We start from the raw sequence: 20985 nt of genomic DNA on the forward strand, positions 1-20985 counted from the left end.
TGGCAATGTTTTTTTTTGTTTTTTTTTAAATGTTACAAACTATTTAAAAAAAATCGTAATCTTGCAATTTTCACTTTGGCCACTGGGGCTTTTTTAGACTCATACTTCCTGTCCTTTCAGGAAGTGTTTACAGGAGTTTTATTAGCAGCAGAGGCAGGATTACAATGACAGGTAACACATCTATACATACACATCTGATAACACAGGATCCCTCAGTCACAATAGGTATGATCACAGCTGACCCTGCTCTTCCCCCCTTCATAATGACCTTTGCACATGCTCATGAGACACTTCAGTACAAAACATAGGGTTGGAATCCGCCATTGTGGCTATGATGCTATGTTATTGATATGTTATTTCCTGAAACAATAGGAAGTATGAGGCGAAGAAATTGCTAGATTGCTATGTTAAAATTTTAATACAGATTGTGATAGATAAAAGAAATACATTCAACACACAACTTGATTTTAACAATAGGTAATTTTCTGATGATGGTTTCCCTTTAACTGCTTAACCTGAATGTAGCTGCCTACTTTGCATACTCTGCCAGGCTCTGTTGGTCGATCTTGGGAACGAGCTGTACAATATGTAAGATAAAAGCTCTCATTCTATGAGAATGACAACAGATAGAAAAAGCAAGTTAATTGCAAATTTGCTTATTTTCATGTTGTCTAACTATACCAATTACATAACATGAGAATACCCCTTTAAAGAGAATCTTTACCCTTCAGACTCTAAGTTTTACTAGGACATGTATTGTTACGTAATCATATTTGTACAGTTCACTTTCACTGTTTCAATAGGAGCAGTATTCTATGTTGACTTCCGCAATGAAGATGTGCTACATGTGTGCATGTTTGCTTTAGGGTGAGTGTAAACATTGTTACTTTATGTGTAATAATAAAATTCTGTTTGTCTATCCTCTTTGGAACCGTATGATTCTGGGTCTGCAGATATGAATGCATTCTCTGTACAGCTCTGAAGAAGGTGTTGGCTCTGAATAAATAAGCAGTAATTAAAAAGACATTCAGTATGCAGGAAAATATTACTTAATAGGCTAGAGCCTCCTGAGAAGTTCATTTTGTTTGGTTGATATTGGTTACTTGTTAGTCTCAGCACTATTTTAATGCTTTTACTGTGCAGATTTAGGTTATTCTTAAATGTTATATATTGTATCTTTTTTTCATAGATGCCTTATTGCATTTCTGGGAGTCTTCTTCATCACCAGAAACCGAAAAAAGACCAAAGCATTTGAACCCTATGTTGCCTTTAATGCCCTGCCAGGTAAAAATGCCACACTTGCACGCTCATCACACATCAGCTTTTATAACTAAAAGTTGCAGTATGTTGAAACATCAAGACTGTTCACTGGTTCCATATGTGCCTATTTTACTGGGCAGAATAGTGAAGCGGACTGCACCTGTCCATCAGTTGTGATGGAGACCTGACAACAACAATAACTCTAAAGTCCTTTCCCCAGTATATGTACATTCTGGTCAGGTGCTGATTCCCAGTCTGACTTGTGGGGGAAAAAAAAGTCTACACACCCCTATTAAAATTCCAGGGTTTTATCATGTATAAAACATACCAAGAAGAATCATTTCAGAACTTTGTCCACATTTAATGTCACTTATACTATATTCTGTACAATTCAATTCAACCATCTGAGATCTTTTCAGGTGGAAAAAAGAAAAATAAAGAACTAAAATAATGTGGTTGCATAAATATGCACACCCTTAAACTAATATTTTTTTGAAGTACCCTTTCAATTTATAAAAGGATTCAGTCTTTTGAGGTAGGAATCTACCAGCATGGCACATCTAGAATTGGCAAAGCCATTCTTTTGTTGATTTGGAGATATGCTTAGGGTCGATGTTGCACTGAAAGGTGAAATTCATCTTCAGGTTTTTAGCAGAGGGCTGAAGGTTTTGATGCAAAATTGAATGATATTTGGAACTGTTTGTAATTCTCTTCACAGTGACTAAAAGGCCCATTTCCAGCTGCTGAAAAAGAGCCCAAAAGCATAATGCTGCTTCCACTATGCTTCACTAAGGGTATTGTGTTCTGTTGGTGATGCACAGTTTTGGCTGTGTGCCAAACATACCTGTTGGAATTATGGCCAAAAAGTTGAAACTTGGTCTCATCAAACCAGGGCCTCATCAGAGACCATGACTATTTCGGAGGGCTAAATCAATACATTTGAGGATGACGATGATGACTTTTTCTAGTTTATAAAAAGCAGTAAATCATATTCCCCTATTATTCAGCAATTGTACTATGATCTACAGCTCCCCAAAAACAGTATGATGTCCCCACAGCCCCAAAATACACAGCATGATGGTCCACGGTTCCCCACACAGTATTCTGGACCCCCATGTCCCCCCAACCTAATAGGATGCCCCCTACAGCCCCCCAAACACAGTATGATGAACCCCCCCCTCCCCCACAGCGACAAAAATAATAATCCCCCACACAGAATGATGACACCCATGCAGTATAGCTCCCTATATACAGACTGATGACTCACAGTATGATCCCCCATTACTCCAACACATGATGGCCACCACAGCCCCAAAACTGTATGATGACCTCCACCTATACAAAGTATGATGGCCGCGATGATCCCCCGCCCAGTATGATCACCCACAGCCCTTAAACACAGAATGATGACCCCCACAGTATAATTCTGAACACCGTATCATATGACCCCGTACAGTATGACCCACACACATACACACCCTCCCAACACAGGATGATGACCCCCACAGTATGATTATTCACAACCCCCCAACACATTCTGTTGGCCCCAAGACAGTATGATCCTCTACAGGCCACAAACACATAATGATGGCCCCACAAGTGAATGACAAAACAAAAAAATACTACTCACCTTGCCCCCATTTTCCCGCCGCGCTGCTCCAGATTTGATTTATACACTCAGACTCCACAGCAGGCTCTGAGACATTCAGTCACACAGGCTGCATGATGGAAGAGTGAGCCGATTGCTCCCTCCTCCACCATTACATTCGCCGGTATCGGTATGCCGAGGATGAAGATACCGGTAAAATCAGGACAGAGGAGTGGCCAAAGCGTTTGGCCCATGGGCCTTTTGCTATTCCAGTCCACCGGTTGGATAGAACACTCAAAGGGCTGGATGTGGCCTACGGTCCATAGTTTGTCCAGGTCTGCGTCAGACCATAACACGCTATACAACATGCTTTTATCAGTCTTGATGTAGATTTTAGCAAAACATAACCGGGCTTGGATGTTTTTCTTTGTAAGAAAACGCTTCTGTCTTTCCACTCACCCCAAAGACCAGACATATGAAGAATACGGGAGATTGTGTCACATGCAGTAAGCAATCAGTTGCCAGAAATTCCTGCAGCTCCTTTTAATCTTGCTGTATTCATCTTGGCTCCCTCCTGGACTAATTTTCCTCTTGTCTTTTCATCAATTTCTGAGTTCTAGATAATGTCACTTATGCCAAATTTAAACCACTTCGTGATGACCATATGCACAGTGTTCTATAGTATATCTAATGCTTTGGGGAAAAAAAATTGTATCCTCCTTCTGATAACTTTCAACAATGAGATCCCTTTGCTTTGTTGTATGCTTTTTACGGACCATGACTTTTGCTGTAAAATGCAACTAACAAAAAATGTCAGTAAAATCCTGCTAGAATAGCGTAACTTTATATGGAGATAATCAAAATCACTTTAAATGATGGCAGCTGACTACGGACTATTAGCATGAGATTAAATGTTGTTGGCTAATTCTGAAAACCATTACATCCCAATTATAAGAGGATTTTAACACTTGCAACAACATTATTTTTTGTTTTTTTGATTTTCCCCCTCAAAATGATGTCATTGGATTTGTACAGATTATGGGTGACATTAAAGGTTGAAAAAATTCTAAAATTATTTTTCTTGGCATAATATATTTTACACTACAAAAACCTGGTGTACACTTTTTATATCCACTATACATTTATGTCCTTCTGATCTTGCAGGTGCTGTCGGTGCCCAACTAAGACCAGTGGCAATTTACTATTTCCATAGCACCAAAATCAAAGCTCGCTATGATCCCAGCAGCTAACCCTTTCTAAGCCTTGGTTAATACTTTTACAAGGAGAATTTTGGAGGATATTCTGCTAAAAAATGTACATTGAAATATGCTTAAAATTCTCTGTGAATAGGCTTCCTATTGATTTCAATCAGAAATCGCTCATATAGTGCACGTGGTTTTGCCTTATGCTCTTTTGGGCATTTCCCATTAAAATCATTTAGAAGCTGTATTTGATGTGAATTTTTAAGCTGATTCTGCTTCAGAAGACTCATAGTAAACATAATACCGTGAATGTTTAGGGTGCATTCACACTGAGTTTTTAGAGCGAAAACTGAGCACTCACACATTTTTGAGAAGGATTTTGGAGTGTTTCTGGTCCATAAAATCAGCAAAAAGTCTATGTGAGAATACGCTTAGAGAGAAGACTCTCATGCCGGCAGTTATGGAAAGGATCATTATCGTTAATATCTAATATGTAATTCTTTGCTGCAGGGGTGATCAGCATGCACGATAATGGCAGCACAATCCAACCTGATTTTGGAAGCTCATTTTCCTATGGAGCTCTACAAAGCAATGACAGTTTGTCAGAAATCTATACACCGGCTACTCTTCCTGTCGTATCAGAAGAAGCACCATCGACACAAGCGTATAATGTCTTAGAACACAATAAGAGTGAATAGGCTTCATTGAAAAAAAAAACTGGACAAAAGTGTAAAAGAAGCCTTTCTGGTGCAGAAGTCCGACCATCATGTCAGATAATTAGCTTATTTGTATTTTGCACATTGGAAGTTGTCTGTAGGTTGCAAGGTTCATTCCGTTTTTGGCTCTACCTCTGTGGATTGCTTCCAATAATGGTGTCTTAACTACTTTGACGAGATTCATGTATAAAACTGAATTAAGTAGACATTTAATTTATCTTTTCTTTTCATTTTTTTTGTATAAGATTAAAAAGTGTTAAGTGATAACATGAATAATAAAGAATATTTTATGCTGAATAAGCGTGCTTTTATTTTTATAGTCAGAACATAGTCATATAGTCATACCATAGTCGTCCTGCAGGGAATTTATAATCTAATCTGCATTGAAGACAAGGACAAGGAATGGAAGACAGCATTCAATACCCTTGATTGTCACAATGTATATCTTGACATGCCTTTTGAATTATGCAACTCACAGGTTGTCTTCCAGGACTTGGTGAATAAAATCTTTCATGATGTCCTGTACTGCTAAGACCTAATCTATTTGGATGACAACCTATTTTTTTCCAGAGAGTCTTCGCTCAGTTCTGAAGAGGCTGCAACAAATCCACCTGTATGCCAGGTTTGAGAAATGTCTCTGTGAGCATTATGAACTCCTATTCCTCGGATAGGTCATCTCATCTGGAGGTTTCCACAGAATCCACAAAAAGTTTACACTATCTTGGACTGGCCACAACCCATTGGTTTCAAAGGTTACTGGCCAATGAGAACCCAGTCATGTCTCTAGGGCGATGATGTTACTGACATTTTCGCCCGTGAGACATGACCGCGAGTAACCTGTGGAGCGTCTGAGAACGATGCTCCATAGGTTGCAGGAGAGAATCGCTGGATGTCATGGGAACCACAATGGATTACGTTGAAGCTGCTGGGATTATTTTTTAATTATAAAAGGGTAAATCAGGGAATGTGTGGGGGAGTCTTTATTCAAATAAACTTTTTTTTCGTGTGTGTGTCTGTTTATTTTTAAATACAAGGTTAGAAATGGGGGTGTCAGGTAGATACCTCTCCATTACTAACCCCAGGGCTTGATGCCAGCTGACATTACACAGCTTTTGGGGTTGATGTCAGCTATTACCCCGATTGCCACCGCATTGGGGCAATCAGGAAGGGCCGAGGCTAAGCGCCCGAGTTGGCGCATCTAACTGGTGTGCCATTTCTGGGGCAGCTGAGAGCTGGTCTTGTTAGGCTGGGAAGGGAAGAATATCCATGGACCTTCCCAGCCTAATAATATTAGCCCCCAGCTGTCTGCTTTGTCTTAGCCGGTTATTAAAAATAGGGGAACCCAACATCAATTTTTTGGATACCCCCATTTTTAATGACCAGCAAAGGCAAAGCAGACAGCTGGGGCTGAAACTAATAGGCTGGGAAGGCCCATGAATATTGACCCCTTCCCAGCATAATTAGACCAGCTCACAGCTGTCTGAGTTTCCTTGGCTGGTTATTAAAAATAGAAGGGGACCCCATGTCATTTTTTTTCATTTATTTATTAACAAGTCCAGTAAACTATACACACAAGGCACTGCTCCACTTGCACCTCCACCTACTGGTTCAAGACTATTCTTTTTTTATTCCATGTTATTTTAAGGAATTTTGCTATCCACATTTGTTTGCAGGGCAACTGTCGTCCTCTTACCCCCATTTGGCTTCCTTTTGCAGCCCCCTAGCCCTTAGTACGACCATTTTACAGTACCAAAATTCAGGTACCCATTGACTTATGAGGTTCGGGTTTTGAGGTCAAGTTCTGGAACCCGAACCAAACTTTCGACTAATGTTCGGCCGAACCCGAACTTTCACGGGTCCACTCATACCTACTCTTAAATTCATCAGCTCATTCCATATAATTTAGCAAATGAATTTAGTCACCTTCTGTCTAAATCTACTTCCTACTCTAAAATGCTTTTCATATTTCCCTATTACATCCTCTGGTCCTCAACAAATTCTCTACTACAGTCAAAACAGTTCCTGCTTCTGATTCTGGTACAGACACAGAATATGAGATCAAGCAATTCTGAACTGTACAAAGGCTGGTAGAAATCTCTTATACTTAATAGACTAGAAGAGATAAGGATACCCGAGGAGAGATGCTGGGTTCCCGAAAAGGACATTAATGCTTCAATCTTTCTCATGAGATATCATGCTAAGTATCCTCTTTCTTCTATTACTCTAACACGCTATTAGCTTGCAGATATAGGGTTAATCTGTAGGTTAATAGTGCCCACACTGAAAGCCCCGCTGCCAGGAGGAAATTAAATTTATTCCTCCAAGCAGCCTTGCGCTTTCAGTCATAGGGGTGGGCCGCAGCTGCTTTACTCATCGCTCAGCACCTAGTGAGCGGCAGCTGTAACCGTGCCCCCGCACTGTCTGACAGCCAGCTCTAAAGCTAAGCTGGCTGGCAGTCAGTGTCAGGTGCGCGGTTACTGCCACTGCTCATGATGTACCATGTGGTGATTGAAGCCGCGCCGACCCAACCCTATGATTGAAACCCCCAAGGCTGCCGTGAGGAATAAAGTTAATTTCCTCCAGGCAGCGGGGCTCTCAGTGCAGGCATCAGCCAGCTTCAGAACACTATTAATCTGCAGATTAACTCCATATCTGAAGGTTAATAGCATATATTCACATGGCAGGTTCCCTTTAATCTCCTGGGAGAGGCCTTAAAAGGAGGGTGCTGTTATTAACCTGTCCAGGCTGAAACCCGACCACCATTGAACAAGATACAGAAGTTGAAATGTGAAGACTGGGGCAAGAAATATCTGAAGATGTTCTTTCAAAGGTTTTATGAACTGATGAAAGGAGAGTGACTCTTGACAGACCAGATGGATGAGCCCGTGACTGGATCAGTAACAGGCACAGTCCTCCATTTCGACTCAGTAGCCAGCAAGGTGAAGGGGTACTGCTATGGATTGGTATTATTAAAGATTAGTTTAGTCAAAATCAATTCCCAAAACTACTGACAGTTTTTAGAAGACACTTTCTTCAATCAATGGTACAGGAAAAAGTCTGCATCTTTTAAAAAAAAAATTTCTGCAGGACACTGCTCCATTACAAGCATCAAAGTACTCTACCTCTTGGCTGCCAGTGAAGGCCTTAAAGATGAAAAAATAATGACGTGGCCCTCTTCCTAACCTGACCAAAAACCCTAATGATAACTTATGGGCCCTTCTTAAATGTCAGATTTACAGTACTCCTCTCTAAACAGTGTCTGGGAGGCTGTAGGTTGGTTCTTCTGTGAACAGGTTACTGAGATGCAACCAACTACACTGTGTTCCAAATTATTATGCAAATAATATTTTCTCAGATATTCCCAAATTACCTATATGAATTGCAGTCATTGTAATTTTCCAGTCAAATAACTATTAGAGTACAATTGAAAGGTTTTTGTACAAACTGCCTATGATAACAGCATATTTTTAAAAAAATTAAAAACTCAAAATGCATGTTTCAAATTATGAACAGCAGAGTTTTCAACCCTTTCATTTTAATAAAGAACAAAAAAATGGTCATTTTTTTAAATTATAAGCATTAGCAGGTTATTACAAACTGAAATCAAACAGTTTTCAACTCAAAACTTTATTCTAGGTGATGTTACATTTGCACATAGGACCGCTTGTTCGAAAGGAGCTTCTAAACTCTCTCGTCCATTGAATTTGTCAGGTTTTGGATGGTTTCTGCTTCAATTGTTTTGCATGAGGACAGAATACCCTCCCAGAGCTGTTGCTTAGATGTGAACTGCCTCCCGCCATCATAGACACTCCTTTTGATGATGCTCCAGAGGTTCTCAATGGGGTTGAGGTCAGGGGAGCATGGGTGCCACACCATAAGTTTGTCCCCTTTTATGCCCATAGCAGCCAGAGATGCAGATGTGTTATGTGCAGCATGAGACGGGGCATGTCACTCGCAACTTTAGGCACATCACTGCATTGAGTCCTTCAAGCGCTTCTAATGATTATACTGCCACTAATGGGGGTCACCAGTATTTCCAACTAGGCTGCAAGTCCTTAGTAACTAGTCATTTAGTACCTTATATGTGTTCCTCACACTGGCTGTCCCCGGTCCGTTCTATGCTGGAAGTAACAGCCCGGTTCACTCACATCTCCCAGGCTCCTTGGCCGACGTTTGGCCCTGTACGATGATCATCGTTTGACCTGCGGCGTCCGGATATCGGGTCTTTACCGGTGCAGTCTGGGCTTGGCCCCTGATGTCCCGGTCTCTAGCCACTTCAGTCGCTCTGCTTCTGCATGCCACCATTCAAACATTCTCCCTCTTTCACTGGTTGGCGCCAACTGACTTCTCACATATTTGAGAACTGTGCCACAGCTACCCTGATCCAATGCTCCCTTCAGACTTGTCCCTCCAGAAACACTTCCTTTTTTTGGGTTCCACCTTACTCTGTTCCCTCAGCAGATGGCGACATTTGGTAACAAGTGGCATAGAACATTGATGAACCACATCTTCGGCTTGCCACCCCCTTACACTGCCCAAAAAGTTAATCGTCAACAGATTAAGAAACTGACAGGATGCATGGATGGAAAGTTTATGGCGGTTATTGAAAACAAGGGTGGCTATATTGGTCACTGATATTTTTTTTGTTTTTAAGTTTATTAACAACACCACTGTAGTTTTTCAATAATAAAATTAATCATTAAAAATACAAATTGACGAATAATTGTGCCCACGGTGTAGTATGTAGAGAAGGGGAGGTAAGTTATAGCATGTAGGGGAGGAAAATGTATAGTATAGAAGGGAGGTAGGTGTACAATTTTTAGGGGAGGTAAATGTATAGTATGTTGAAGAGATAACTGTACAGTATGGAGGGAGATAAGTGTATAGTATGTAAGAGAGGTATGTAGGGGAGCAGAGGTAAGTTTATGGTATATAGAGACAGTAAAAAGAGGGATAAAAGGGGAGACAAGGGGCGCAGAGTCTAAATGTAGATGAATATGTGCATTTGCCACAATAATATTTGTTTTTTGCACTCACCCTTTAGATGTCTTGTGTTTTCACTCAAATGATCGGTATAGTGGATCAGCTCTTTGCAATCCTCCGGTCTGCAGCACAAATGCGGGAACTATGTCAGCCCTCGTATAAGGCTTGCATGTTGGATAGTGTAGTGGAAAGAAGGTTTCCCTTTGGCGCTTCCGGAGGATAAGGATGAGTAAAGATTACTTATTTTTCTCAATATCAGATTTATTCGAACATTTTTCTAAGAACAAACAACGAGTTTCTGCCAGCAACGGCCTTCATCAGGTATAATATGCACTTGTAAGGACTTAAAAGGAAGACAATCTTTATAGACTGGTTACTGTCGCAGTTCAATGAGAGCCAGTGCAAATACGGGGCCGAATGTAAATACAGACACGCCTGCTCCTTCTGTAACGGAACATCACATGGGGCAGATAAATGTTATAGTAAAGGAAGAGGGGGGGCCACTCCCGGCAATTCCTAAAGGAACGACGCTGGTGAAGTTAGCAAAAATGATTCCCTTCCTAAATAGGTTCCCAAACAGGGAAATAGTGTTGGTGCTGGCGGCAGGCTTCGAGATGGGCTTCTAAATTCCCTCCGTCGCGGTCGAGGTCCCCATCACCAATAAAAACCTTAATTCAGCCTATCGGTACCCGCGGTAGTTTCAGAGAAGTTAAAAAAGAAGGTAGCCTTGGGCAGAGTGGCAGGACCATTCAAGGAGTTATCATTAAAAAATGTGGTGTCCCCACTTGGAGTTGTTCCTAAAAAAGAACCCAACAAATTTAGACTAATCCACCATCTTTCGTACCCGAGAGGTGGCTCAGTGAACGACTGCATCCCCACCGAACTAAGCTCAGTGGTCTACACCTCATTTGACAAAGCGGTCAGGTGGGTCCAAAAGTTAGGAAAGGGTACGCTAATGGCCAAGACAGATATTGAAGGGGCGTTCAGATTACTACCGGTACACCCGGATAGTGTCCGACTGCTGGGTTGTTTATGGGAAGGGGCATACTATGTAGATCGCTGCTTGCCCATGGGGTGTTCCATTTCCTGCTCCCTATTCAAAGCTTTCAGCCACTTCCTTGAATGGGTTGTAAAAGACGGGGGGGCACCAATTATACATTACCTCAATGATTTCCTGTGCCTCGGCCCAAAAGACTCACCGCGGTGTAAATCCATATTAAAAATTATGCAGTGGGTGGCCGAGTTATTCGGGGTTCCCTTAGCACCCGGAAAAACGGAAGGCCCAGCCACACAATTGCGCTTCCTGGGGATTGTCATCGACTCCGAGAAGTGGGAACTGCGGTTACCTTATAATAAAGTGGTGGCATTAAGAGCTGAAGTAGGATGAGCTAGGCGACTTAAGAAGATGACTTTGAGGGAGACACAATCGCTATTAGGCAAGCTGAATTTCGCATGCAGGGTGATGCCCATGGGACGCATCTTCTCCCGAAGGTTGGCCAGGGCGATGGCGGGGGTAAGGGCCCAACATCATTACATCAGGCTGACAAAAGACCATAGGGGAGGACTTGGCGGTTTGGGCCACAATCCTAGAACAATATAACGGGTTTTCGTTGATAATGGAGGAAGTGACGGACAATGTCTATTTAGAACTGTTCACAGACTTGGCAGGTAGCACAGGGTTTGGCGCTTACTTCAGGGGCCAATGGTGCGCAGGGGTGCGGCCCAACGATTGGAAGGAGACAGGGCTATTAAAAACATAGCGCTGCTCGAAATCTTCCCAATCATCGTAGCAATAACATTGTGGGGCCAGCAGCTGCGCAACAAACGGATTTGTTTCCGCTGCAACAACATGGGAGTAGTAATGGCAGTTAATAATCTTTTCCAATAATTTTATTAACATTTTAACATATGAAAGGATGGGGAAGGAAATTGGTAATAATTAGTGGGAGGGAGAGGAATGGATAGGAAGAGGGACAAGCGGGAGGAGAACTCAAAATGGACAGATTCGTGAGCAATAAAATACATAAGATAATAACAATTAAAATAAGACAATAAACTCAAGTAGGGTTATAGAATAACTAAATCAAAATATAACGGTAACCCACAAATACAGTTTAAGCATTGAGATATATAATCTTGAGTGTCAATCAAGGATAAACCTCAGACCAGCGTGCCTATTTTTTTGAGTATTTGTTGAAGCAATCATTAGAAATTGCAAATCTATGTTCATATGATTTGTACAAGGCTAATCTTTAATATCTAGAAAATTATGTAAGTCTGGTTTCTTACAATAAAATGCAATGGCGTTCTTGGGTACTAGGAGTATGTGAATTATAATGGGTCTGTCTGAAGTAGATATACAGTACAGACCAAAAGTTTGGACACACCTTCTCATTTAAAGATTTTTCTGTATTTTCATGACTATGAAAATTGTACATTCACACTGAAGGCATCAAAACTATGAATTAACACATGTGGAATTATATACTTAACAAAAAAGTGTGAAACAACTGAAAATATGTCTTATATTCTAGGTTCTTCAAAGTAGCCACCTTTTGCTTTGATGACTGCTTTGCACACTCTTGGCATTCTCTTGATGAGCTTCAAGAGGTAGTCACCGGAAATGGTTTTCACTTCACAGTCAGGTTTAATAAGTGGGATTTCTTGCCTTATAAATGGTGTTGGGACCATCAGTTGTGTTGTGCAGAAGTCAGGTGGATACACAGCAGATAGTCCTACTGAATAGACTGTTAGAATTTGTATTATGGCAAGAAAAAAGCAGCTAAGTAAAGAAAAACGAGTGGCCATCATTACTTTAAGAAATGAAGGTCAGTCAGTCCGAGAAATTGGGCAAACTTAGAAAGTGTCCCCAAGTGCAGTTGCAAAAACCATCAAGCGCTACAAAGAAACTGGCTCACATGAGGATAGCCCCAGGAAAGGAAGACCAATAGTCACCTCCGCTTCTGAGGATAAGTTTATCCGAGTCACCAGCCTCAGAAATCGCAGGTTAACAGCAGCTCAGATTAGAGACCAGGTCAATGCCACACAGAGTTCTAGCAGCAGACACATCTCTTCAACAACTGTTAAGAGGAGACTTTGTGCAGCAGGCCTTCATGGTAAAATAGCTGCTAGGAAACCTCTGCTAAGGACAGGCAACAAGCCGAAGAGACTTGTTTGGGCTAAAGAACACAAGGAATGGACATTAGACCAGTGGAAATCTGTGGTTTGGTCTGATGAGTCCAAATTTGAGATCTTTGGTTCCAACCACCGTGTCTTTGTGCGACGCAGAAAAGGTGAACGGATGGACTCTACATGCCTGGTTCCCACCGTGAAGCATGGAGGAGGAGGTGTGATGGTGTGGGGGTGCTTTTCTGGTGACACTGTTGGGGATTTATTCAAAATTGAAGGCATACTGAACCAGCATGGCTACCATAGCATCTTGCAGAGGCAATGCTATTCCATGAGAGAAACCAAAGACAAGAAAAATACCCAAATAACAAAGTAAATGTATAGATCGCACAGTGCAAAAATAATAATAAATAATAAAGGGTATTTAGTTAACATAATTTTGATCAAAATAATGTGAAAGCCATCCCGCCACTTCACGGCAACCCTTATGGGACAGTCCTAACTCTAATATTAAAAACCTTACCATTTGTCAAGTGACATACATATGGACAAGGGCAGAGAGACTGGATCCCTGGTGAAAGCATAAAGCCGAAGCAGAATGAGCGTCTCAGCCCAGACAAAGGGCGTCCACAACCTTTTATATGCACTAAAGCATACTGACTGCAAAGAAAAAACCTGAAGGTCTGAACTGAAACGTAAGTTGATGTGCATGCAAAATGTAAATGCATGTTCATACAAGGCCATTAAACAGAGAGAAACCAAAGACAAGAAAAATACCCAAATAACTGTAAGTAAATGTATAAATCGCACAGTGCAAAAATAATAATAAATAATAAAGGGTATTTAGTTAACATAATTTTGATCAAAATAATGTGAAAGCCATCACGCCACTTCACGGCAACCCTTATGGGACAGTCCTAACTCTAATATTAAAACCTTACCATTTGTCAAGTGACATACATATGGACAAGGGCAGAGAGACTGGATCCCTGGTGTAAGCATAAAGCCAAAGCAGAATGAGCGTCTCAGCCCAGACAAAGGACGGCCACACCCTTTTATATGCACTAAAGCATACTGACTGCAAAGAAAAAACCTGAAGATCTGAACTGAAGCGTAAGTTGATGTGCATGCAAAATGCGATTTGCGTTTAGTTGCACCATCATTTATTTTTCAATAGGACAATGACCCCAAACATACCTCCAGGCTGTGTAAGGGCTATTTGACCAAGAAGGAGAGTGATGGGGTGCTATACCAGATGACCTGGCCTCCAGAGTCACCAGACCTGAACCCAATCGAGATGGTTTGGGGTGAGCTGGACCGCAGAGTGAAGGCAAAAGGGCCAACATGTGCTAAGCATCTCTGGGAACTCCTTCAAGATTGTTGGAAGACCATTTCCGGTGACTACCTCTTGAAGCTCATCAAGAGAATGCCAAGAGTGTGCAAAGCAGTCATCAAAGCAAAAGGTGGCTACTTTGAAGAACCTAGAATATCAGACATATTTTCAGTTGTTTCACACTTTTTTGTTAAGTATATAATTCCACATGTGTTAATTCATAGTTTTGATGCCTTCAGTGTGAATGTACAATATTCATAGTCATGAAAATACAGAAAAATCTTTAAATGAGAAGGTGTGTCCAAACTTTTGGTCTGTACTGTATTTTCTAAATCTATAGAAAGTAGAGCCTGTTGAGGGGTGAATATAATTATACTGTTTGATAGTTTTTTAATAAAGTCAAATGTTTGGGCCCATAAGGATTGGATTTTGGGGCAGTTCCAGAAGATGTGAAGGAGGTTTCCGTGGAGGCCACAATTCCTCCAACAAAGAGTAGAATTACTTAGATTAATGTGGGAGAGTCTGGAAGGCGTATAGTACCACCTAGAGATTAATTTATAATATGATTCATGTAGTGACATTGAGATATTTGATCCGAAAGGATATGTTAATGCATTTTACCAATTTTCAGAATGGAAAGACAATTTCAGATCTGATTCCCATCTGGTCATACATATGTTTTTTACTAATTTAGTGTCGCTATTAAACCAGTTGTAAATGCTTTTACAGCTCCAGAATATTTTATAATCGACATTGCACAAAAGGTTGGCTGTTGCCTCAGATATTAAAGGTTTATTGAGTAAGAAGTTATGGATGTGATCCTTTAAAATTGTGTATTGTAGAAAATCTGTTGTGCAAATATTACATTTATTTTTTATTACTGTAAATGGAGAGAAATTTTTCCCATCAAAGATGTCATTTAGTTTGTTTAAACCAAGTGCTGACCAAGAGGAAGGAAATTAATAGTTATATAATGAGGAAAGAAAGGGTAATGAGAGATTTTTGAGAAATTTATCTGTGCCTTTTTTGGGTTTTGCTAGCTTTTTCCACGCAAAAATAGAAGCATAAAAGCTGGGATGATTAGGAGAATTCGGACATCTTTTAAACAGGTGATTAAATAGAAGGTCACGCGGGGGTTTATTATTGTTTAAGGTGATTTCCACATGTAGCCAAGCTGGCGGGTCTTCCTGGATTACCCAATAGATGCTTTGTTTGATGAGGTTTGTTAAACAATAGGCTGAAATATTTGGGAGGCCAAATCCACCATGAATTTTACTTTTGTATAAAATGTTAGTAGCAGTTCTAGCTTTTTTATAATTCCATATGAAGGAATTAATTAGAGTTTGGAGGCTTGTCAGATAAGAGGTCGATATTTTAAGAGGGAGAGTCCTAAAGATATATAGTGTCTTAGGAAGGATAAAAGTTTTGACTATTAAAGATTTGCCTAGCCATGAGAGGTCTTTATCTCTATAAGTGAAACAATCTTTGGTGACGATTTTTATTAAAGAGTTTAGATTTGAAGAAATCAAGGAATTAATGTTTCTGGTAATGGTTATACCTAAGTAAGTAAACTCTGTATCTGCCCAACCAATAGATGAAATATCTTTAATTTTGTTGATTAGGTCATTGCTTAGATTAAAGTGAAGGATTTTTGATTTATCTTCGTTGATTTTAAAATATGAAATAATCGAGAAAAACTTTAGTATTTTTGAAAGTTCTTTAACAGAATTCAGGGGATCCGAAAGGGTCAACAATATGTCATCCGCGAAGAGACTAATTTTGAAGTGGCGATAAGGCGTTTGAATTCCTAGGATGTTTAGATTATCTCTGATTTTTTGAGCCAGCGGTTCCATAGCTATTATGAACAGGAGGGGGGAAAGAGGGCAACCCTGTCTAGTTCCATTGGTGATTGGGAAAGAATAGGATAAATGATTGTTGGTGTATATTTCAGCGCTGGGTTGAAGTAGAATGCCATGACAAATGACAAAAATTGGTCGTTAAAGCCAAATTTTAACAATATGTATTTTAAAAAATCCCACTTTAATCTGTCGAATGCTTTTTCTTCATCTAGAGTGATTATGACTTATGGGAGTTTTGAAGACTTAATTGTTTTGATAATGTTGATTGTTCTTGTGCCGTCGGTGGGCTGTCTACCTTTAATAAAACCAATTTGGTCATTGTTTGTTAAGTGTTGAAGGACACAATTTAATCTGTTGGCTAGAATTTTGGAATACATCTTAATGTCTGAATTAATTAAGGAGATTGGTCTGAAATTATTTACTTTAGTCAAATCCCCTTTCGGCTTGGGGATTAGAATGATAGTGGCTTCAAGCATTTCTGTTGGGAACGAACCTAGGTAAGATGCTAAATTGTAGATTTGAGATAGATGAGGAGATAAAAGTTCGTCAAAGGTTTTGTAATATTCATTATTAAAGCCATCCGGGCCTGGAGATTTGAAGGATTTTAGGTGCTGGATGGCCTCCGTAATTTCTTTGGTCTTAAAAGGGGCAGTTAGTAAATCTAGATCTGTGGGATTTAGTTTAGGAAGGTTAATGGATGAGAAAAATGACTATATTACTTTTATCTGGTTGAGGAGAGGGGGATTGTAGATTAATATTATAGAGATTGTAATAAAATTTGGCAAACGTGTCTGTAATATCTTTAGGGTGTGATTGAGAGACTCCATCAGGAGAGATGATCTTGTCGATTCTGTTATGAAGTCTGATTTCTTTCAATCGGTTCATCATGTATCTAGTCGGTTTCTTTAAAGACGGGTAAAGTTTATATTTAGATGATTTGATAACAGAATTGTAAGATGAGAAAAGTTCTGTTTTTAAGTCTTGCCTAAGTTTAAGAATTTCTGAATGAATTGATGTGGAAGGAGAGGAGAGATCGCATAGTAGGGTTTCTTTTTCTTTTATTTGGGATTGAATATTTGAATTTTTTCCCTGTTTGCTTTATGTCTTGAGGAAATTTGTAGCATAAAGCCTCTAATAACGGCCTTATGTGTGTTCCACCTAATAAATGGATATATTGTTGATGAATTGTTTTCCTCAAAATAGTTTTTTATGGCGGTTTCAATGGCTTTTTTGTATTTAGGATTGTTTATAAAGGTAGAGTTGCATTTCCAAAGGAAATTGTTTTTAATAAGAAGGCCCAAGATGACTTCACCTATGACTGGAGCATGATCAGAAATAGTTTTTGCACCAATAGTGATTTTTTTGAATTTGGAAAGGGTGATAGATAAATCTATACGTGATGTGGATTGGTGGATGTCCGAAAAATGCGTAAATTCTCTGGAAGTGGTGTTGATGCACCTAAAAGTGTCAAAGAGCTCGTTTTTGAAGAGCCAGTTACAGAGGGTAGAGGAATAGTGGCGAGTTAGAGATGAGTCCATATGACCATCGGGGACAATTTTAAAATCACCTAGCAAAATTAATTCACCTTTCCTAATTGTTGTGGCTTTTTTTTTTTAATTTGTCTAGAAATTTAGTTTGACGTTTGTTAGGGGTGTATACATTGATTATAGTACAAATTTGATTGTTTAGCTGGCAAATCAGGATATGAAATCTGCCTTGGGAGTACAAAATTCTTCAATGAATTCAAATGGGATGGAATTTTTAATAATTTTAGCTACACCTGCTTTCTTTTTTATATTTAGGGATTCAAAAATATGTGGAAAATTTTTATGAAAAAATTTAGGGTGATTTTCTTTTATGTTTCTTGCAAACAAATTAAGTCAGCGTGTGAGTTGTTAATCTCTCTCCATAAAGAGTACCTTTTGTTGGGGTTGTTTAGACCTCTTACATTATATGACATAAGATTAATGCTCATGGTGGTAGGTTGTAAATTGAGTGACTGAGTTAGAGTATTGTTATTATCCCAAAATTATGCCTCACTAAGGGAAATTAAGTGGGTATATTGTAATTAACACAAGTTATTCAATAACAAGAAAAAGAGGTATGAAACAGACTACAATAATTAACAGTAACAGAACACAAAATGAACTGTAGAATTAAGTATCTAAAGCTGAATAATACTTTACAACAGAGTCCTCCCGAAGGATCCTACAAGTTGGTAGATTCTACTTCTTCTTGGGGGAAAATGTCCGTGAAAGAGTCCGTAAATTGGTAACCACAGATGGGAAGAGGAGGTAAAGTAAATTCACTTTAGCAAGTATAGAATAAATAAGAGACACATAATGTAACATAGCTATATTAAGATTCAATTCTTATTTGAGGGAACAGTAGTAATATAGCCTGAGTCGAAAAGGTCTACCTAATTGGGTATTACAGCTTTAACGTTTATCATTGGGAGGATTAGCCTTTAGGTAAGAAGAATCTTTTATGGAGGAAATGAAAATTGATCCCTCTTCCAGTGAGTAAAGAGGGGTGGTTTTCCCTTTAAAGTGTACAACAAGTTTCACTGGGACACCCCACCTATAAGGTATTCCCATATTCCTAAGAGAGGTAGTAATTTCTCTGAATGACCTCGGGGCATCAATTGTGTCTAGATAGATCTGCGAATATTTTTAGGTGACTGTACGGATCGGGAAAGGATTTCTCTTCCCTAATGTAATTCTGAATTCTTTCTTTGGTGTTGAAAAAATGAATAAAATGAATGCGGAGTATAGTGCCCCTAGGGGAGTCTATAGGAATCGATGCCGGGCGAGGCAAACGATGAATTCTGTCAATTATCAAGTCAAAATTAGAGAAGGATGGGATTGCTTTTTTGAAAAGTGACTTTACATAGTCAAAAAGGCTATTGGGAGTAATACTTTCTGAAATTCCTCGGATTTTCAGATTGTTTCTGCAACTGCGGTCCTCAAGATCCGCTAGTTTGGATTTAAGTTTACGAATCTCTAAGTTTGCATCTGATTTATCCCTGGAAAGTTTGTCAGTTTTAACCTCTACTACTGTTAATCTTTTCTCATGATCCTCTAATTTTTTGTTAAAGAGGTTGAAAGTAGAATGAAAAAGTTCAGCTTGCTTCTCGAAGCCTAACTTCATGTTTTCATTAATTTTGTTGGCAAGGTCCATCAAGTAGGCTTCTGCGTTGTTTACCACGGGTCTAGGGAGATCTATCAAATTAGCTAAAATTATTGTTACCAGTGCAAGTGGTAGTATCAGAGTCTTTTTTAGAGCGATTTTCAACCAGACTGAAATTTGGGGAGGAGTCATTGTAATCGTCTTCAGAATCGTCTTGGGATGAGGAATATTTTTGACTTCAATCTCCCGATTCTTTTCTTTTAGATGATGTTGAGATGTCCATGTTTTCAACTGAAGATTTGGCACATGAAGGTTTTGGACTTGAGTCTATATCAATGGCTTTATCTGTATTTTTATTCGATAAAGGGGTAGTGGGAGGGATAATTGGTTGGGATTTTGGGGATCCTTCTGTTTTATCAGAATTAGTATAAGTGGAGGACATGTTTGATTTAATAGACTCTGTTTTAGTGTCGTCCCTTTTGAGAGGAGACCTTGATTTTAATGGACTGATAGTGTTTGGAAGGTCGACTGGTGGCTTACAGTAGGAGTGCTGTTGAGAGTGTTTACCTCTTTGAGTTTTGGGAGGGATACTCAAAGAGGAGATGTTGGTTTTTGCTTTTGTACCACTTTTGCTCATTTTTAGAAGAAAGATGATTGGTTATATTTCCAAATATAGTATAAGGAAAAATAATTGGCTTAGTTGTATAAGACACTTTTGGAAGGAGGTAGGTTACTAAATAACCCGACAGATGCTGGAAGATGTCTAGATAGTGATTGATATGGAGATGTAGATGAGCAGTATTCTACAGAGAAAAGACAGTAATGTATTAGCAGTTCAAGACAACCAATCTTATTCTTAAATAAACCTGTAAGAGTGAAATTAATTCTAGACAATATAAACCATATAATATATAATCAGGTTAAAGAGAAGATATTGGATTGGTTTACAAATAAATTAGATCAGCTTAGTTCAAAAGGTCCACACAACAAGTGTACCAGGTGAACTATTATATATTTTTAAAAATATGTTTTGCCCTATAGGTAGTAAAGAGGTAGAAAACCAATTAATTATTATACCAATAAGTTCAGTATTGTTTAAAACAAAGTGAATAGCAAGAACTTGACTTGGGAAAGTTCCAGAAAGAAGAGCTTTGAATATAGGATCTATTATGTACCTGTGGTTTAACCACAGGGTTAAAGGGTGATGTAGCTTGATCCACCGAGGAAGTGACCACCTAAGTTCTAATGAAGGGAGTCACCTATGATGTCACTCACAATGACTGATAGTGACTGGGTTCACAATCCATTCAATAAGACAGGATCCTATATTACTGAGCCTCTCACACTTGCAGATTTTAAGGAGAGCCTCCACAAAGGCAGTTGTCACTGTTGAGTAGTTCTGTAGAGTGTTATGGTTAATTTTTTTTATCTAGATATCATTATTAATTTAGAAAATCAATTTATATTTTTGCTATGTCTGAAGTCTGCTTAAGTGTTTACATTGTGGAATGTCTGACTAAGATACTGATTTCCTGTGAATTCCCTGAGAAGGTTTTACGTTGGGTCAAGGGAAGTGTGTTTATTACTGTTAGTCTAATTTCAGTTTCCTGTTCAGTTGTAAGTAACAATTGTATTTCCTTTTTGTCTAGCTAATAAATATGGTGAGTCTTTGTTGCCACACCAGAAGACTCTACCTGCTGACAATGCATGTCGCATGTATTCTGTCTCTCTCCCTTCATCGATGAAGTATCTTAATTTGAATCTCACTGGCAATGTGAAGACCCTT

At 39.3% G+C, this 20985-nt stretch overlaps 1 protein-coding gene across 3 annotated transcripts in view; it reads left to right on the forward strand.

Moving 5' to 3' along the window:
• NIPAL3 (NIPA like domain containing 3) overlaps positions 1-5066 on the forward strand; it is a 35496-nt gene extending 30430 nt beyond the window's left edge. For all 3 annotated transcript variants that reach the window (XM_073665806.1, XM_073665808.1, XM_073665807.1), the window contains exons 10-12: positions 804-867; positions 1190-1284; positions 4561-5066. In XM_073665806.1, the coding sequence (XP_073521907.1) occupies positions 804-867; positions 1190-1284; positions 4561-4748 (347 nt within the window). In that variant the 3' untranslated portion in view covers positions 4749-5066. The remainder of the gene's footprint in view (positions 1-803; positions 868-1189; positions 1285-4560) is intronic.
• Positions 5067-20985: the final 15919 nt, after the last annotated feature.

Source organism: Phyllobates terribilis, unplaced genomic scaffold (assembly GCF_046119375.1).
Source record: "Phyllobates terribilis strain yellow unplaced genomic scaffold, ASM4611937v1 Scaffold_2__4_contigs__length_985480577, whole genome shotgun sequence".
Taxonomy (NCBI): domain Eukaryota; kingdom Metazoa; phylum Chordata; class Amphibia; order Anura; family Dendrobatidae; genus Phyllobates; species Phyllobates terribilis.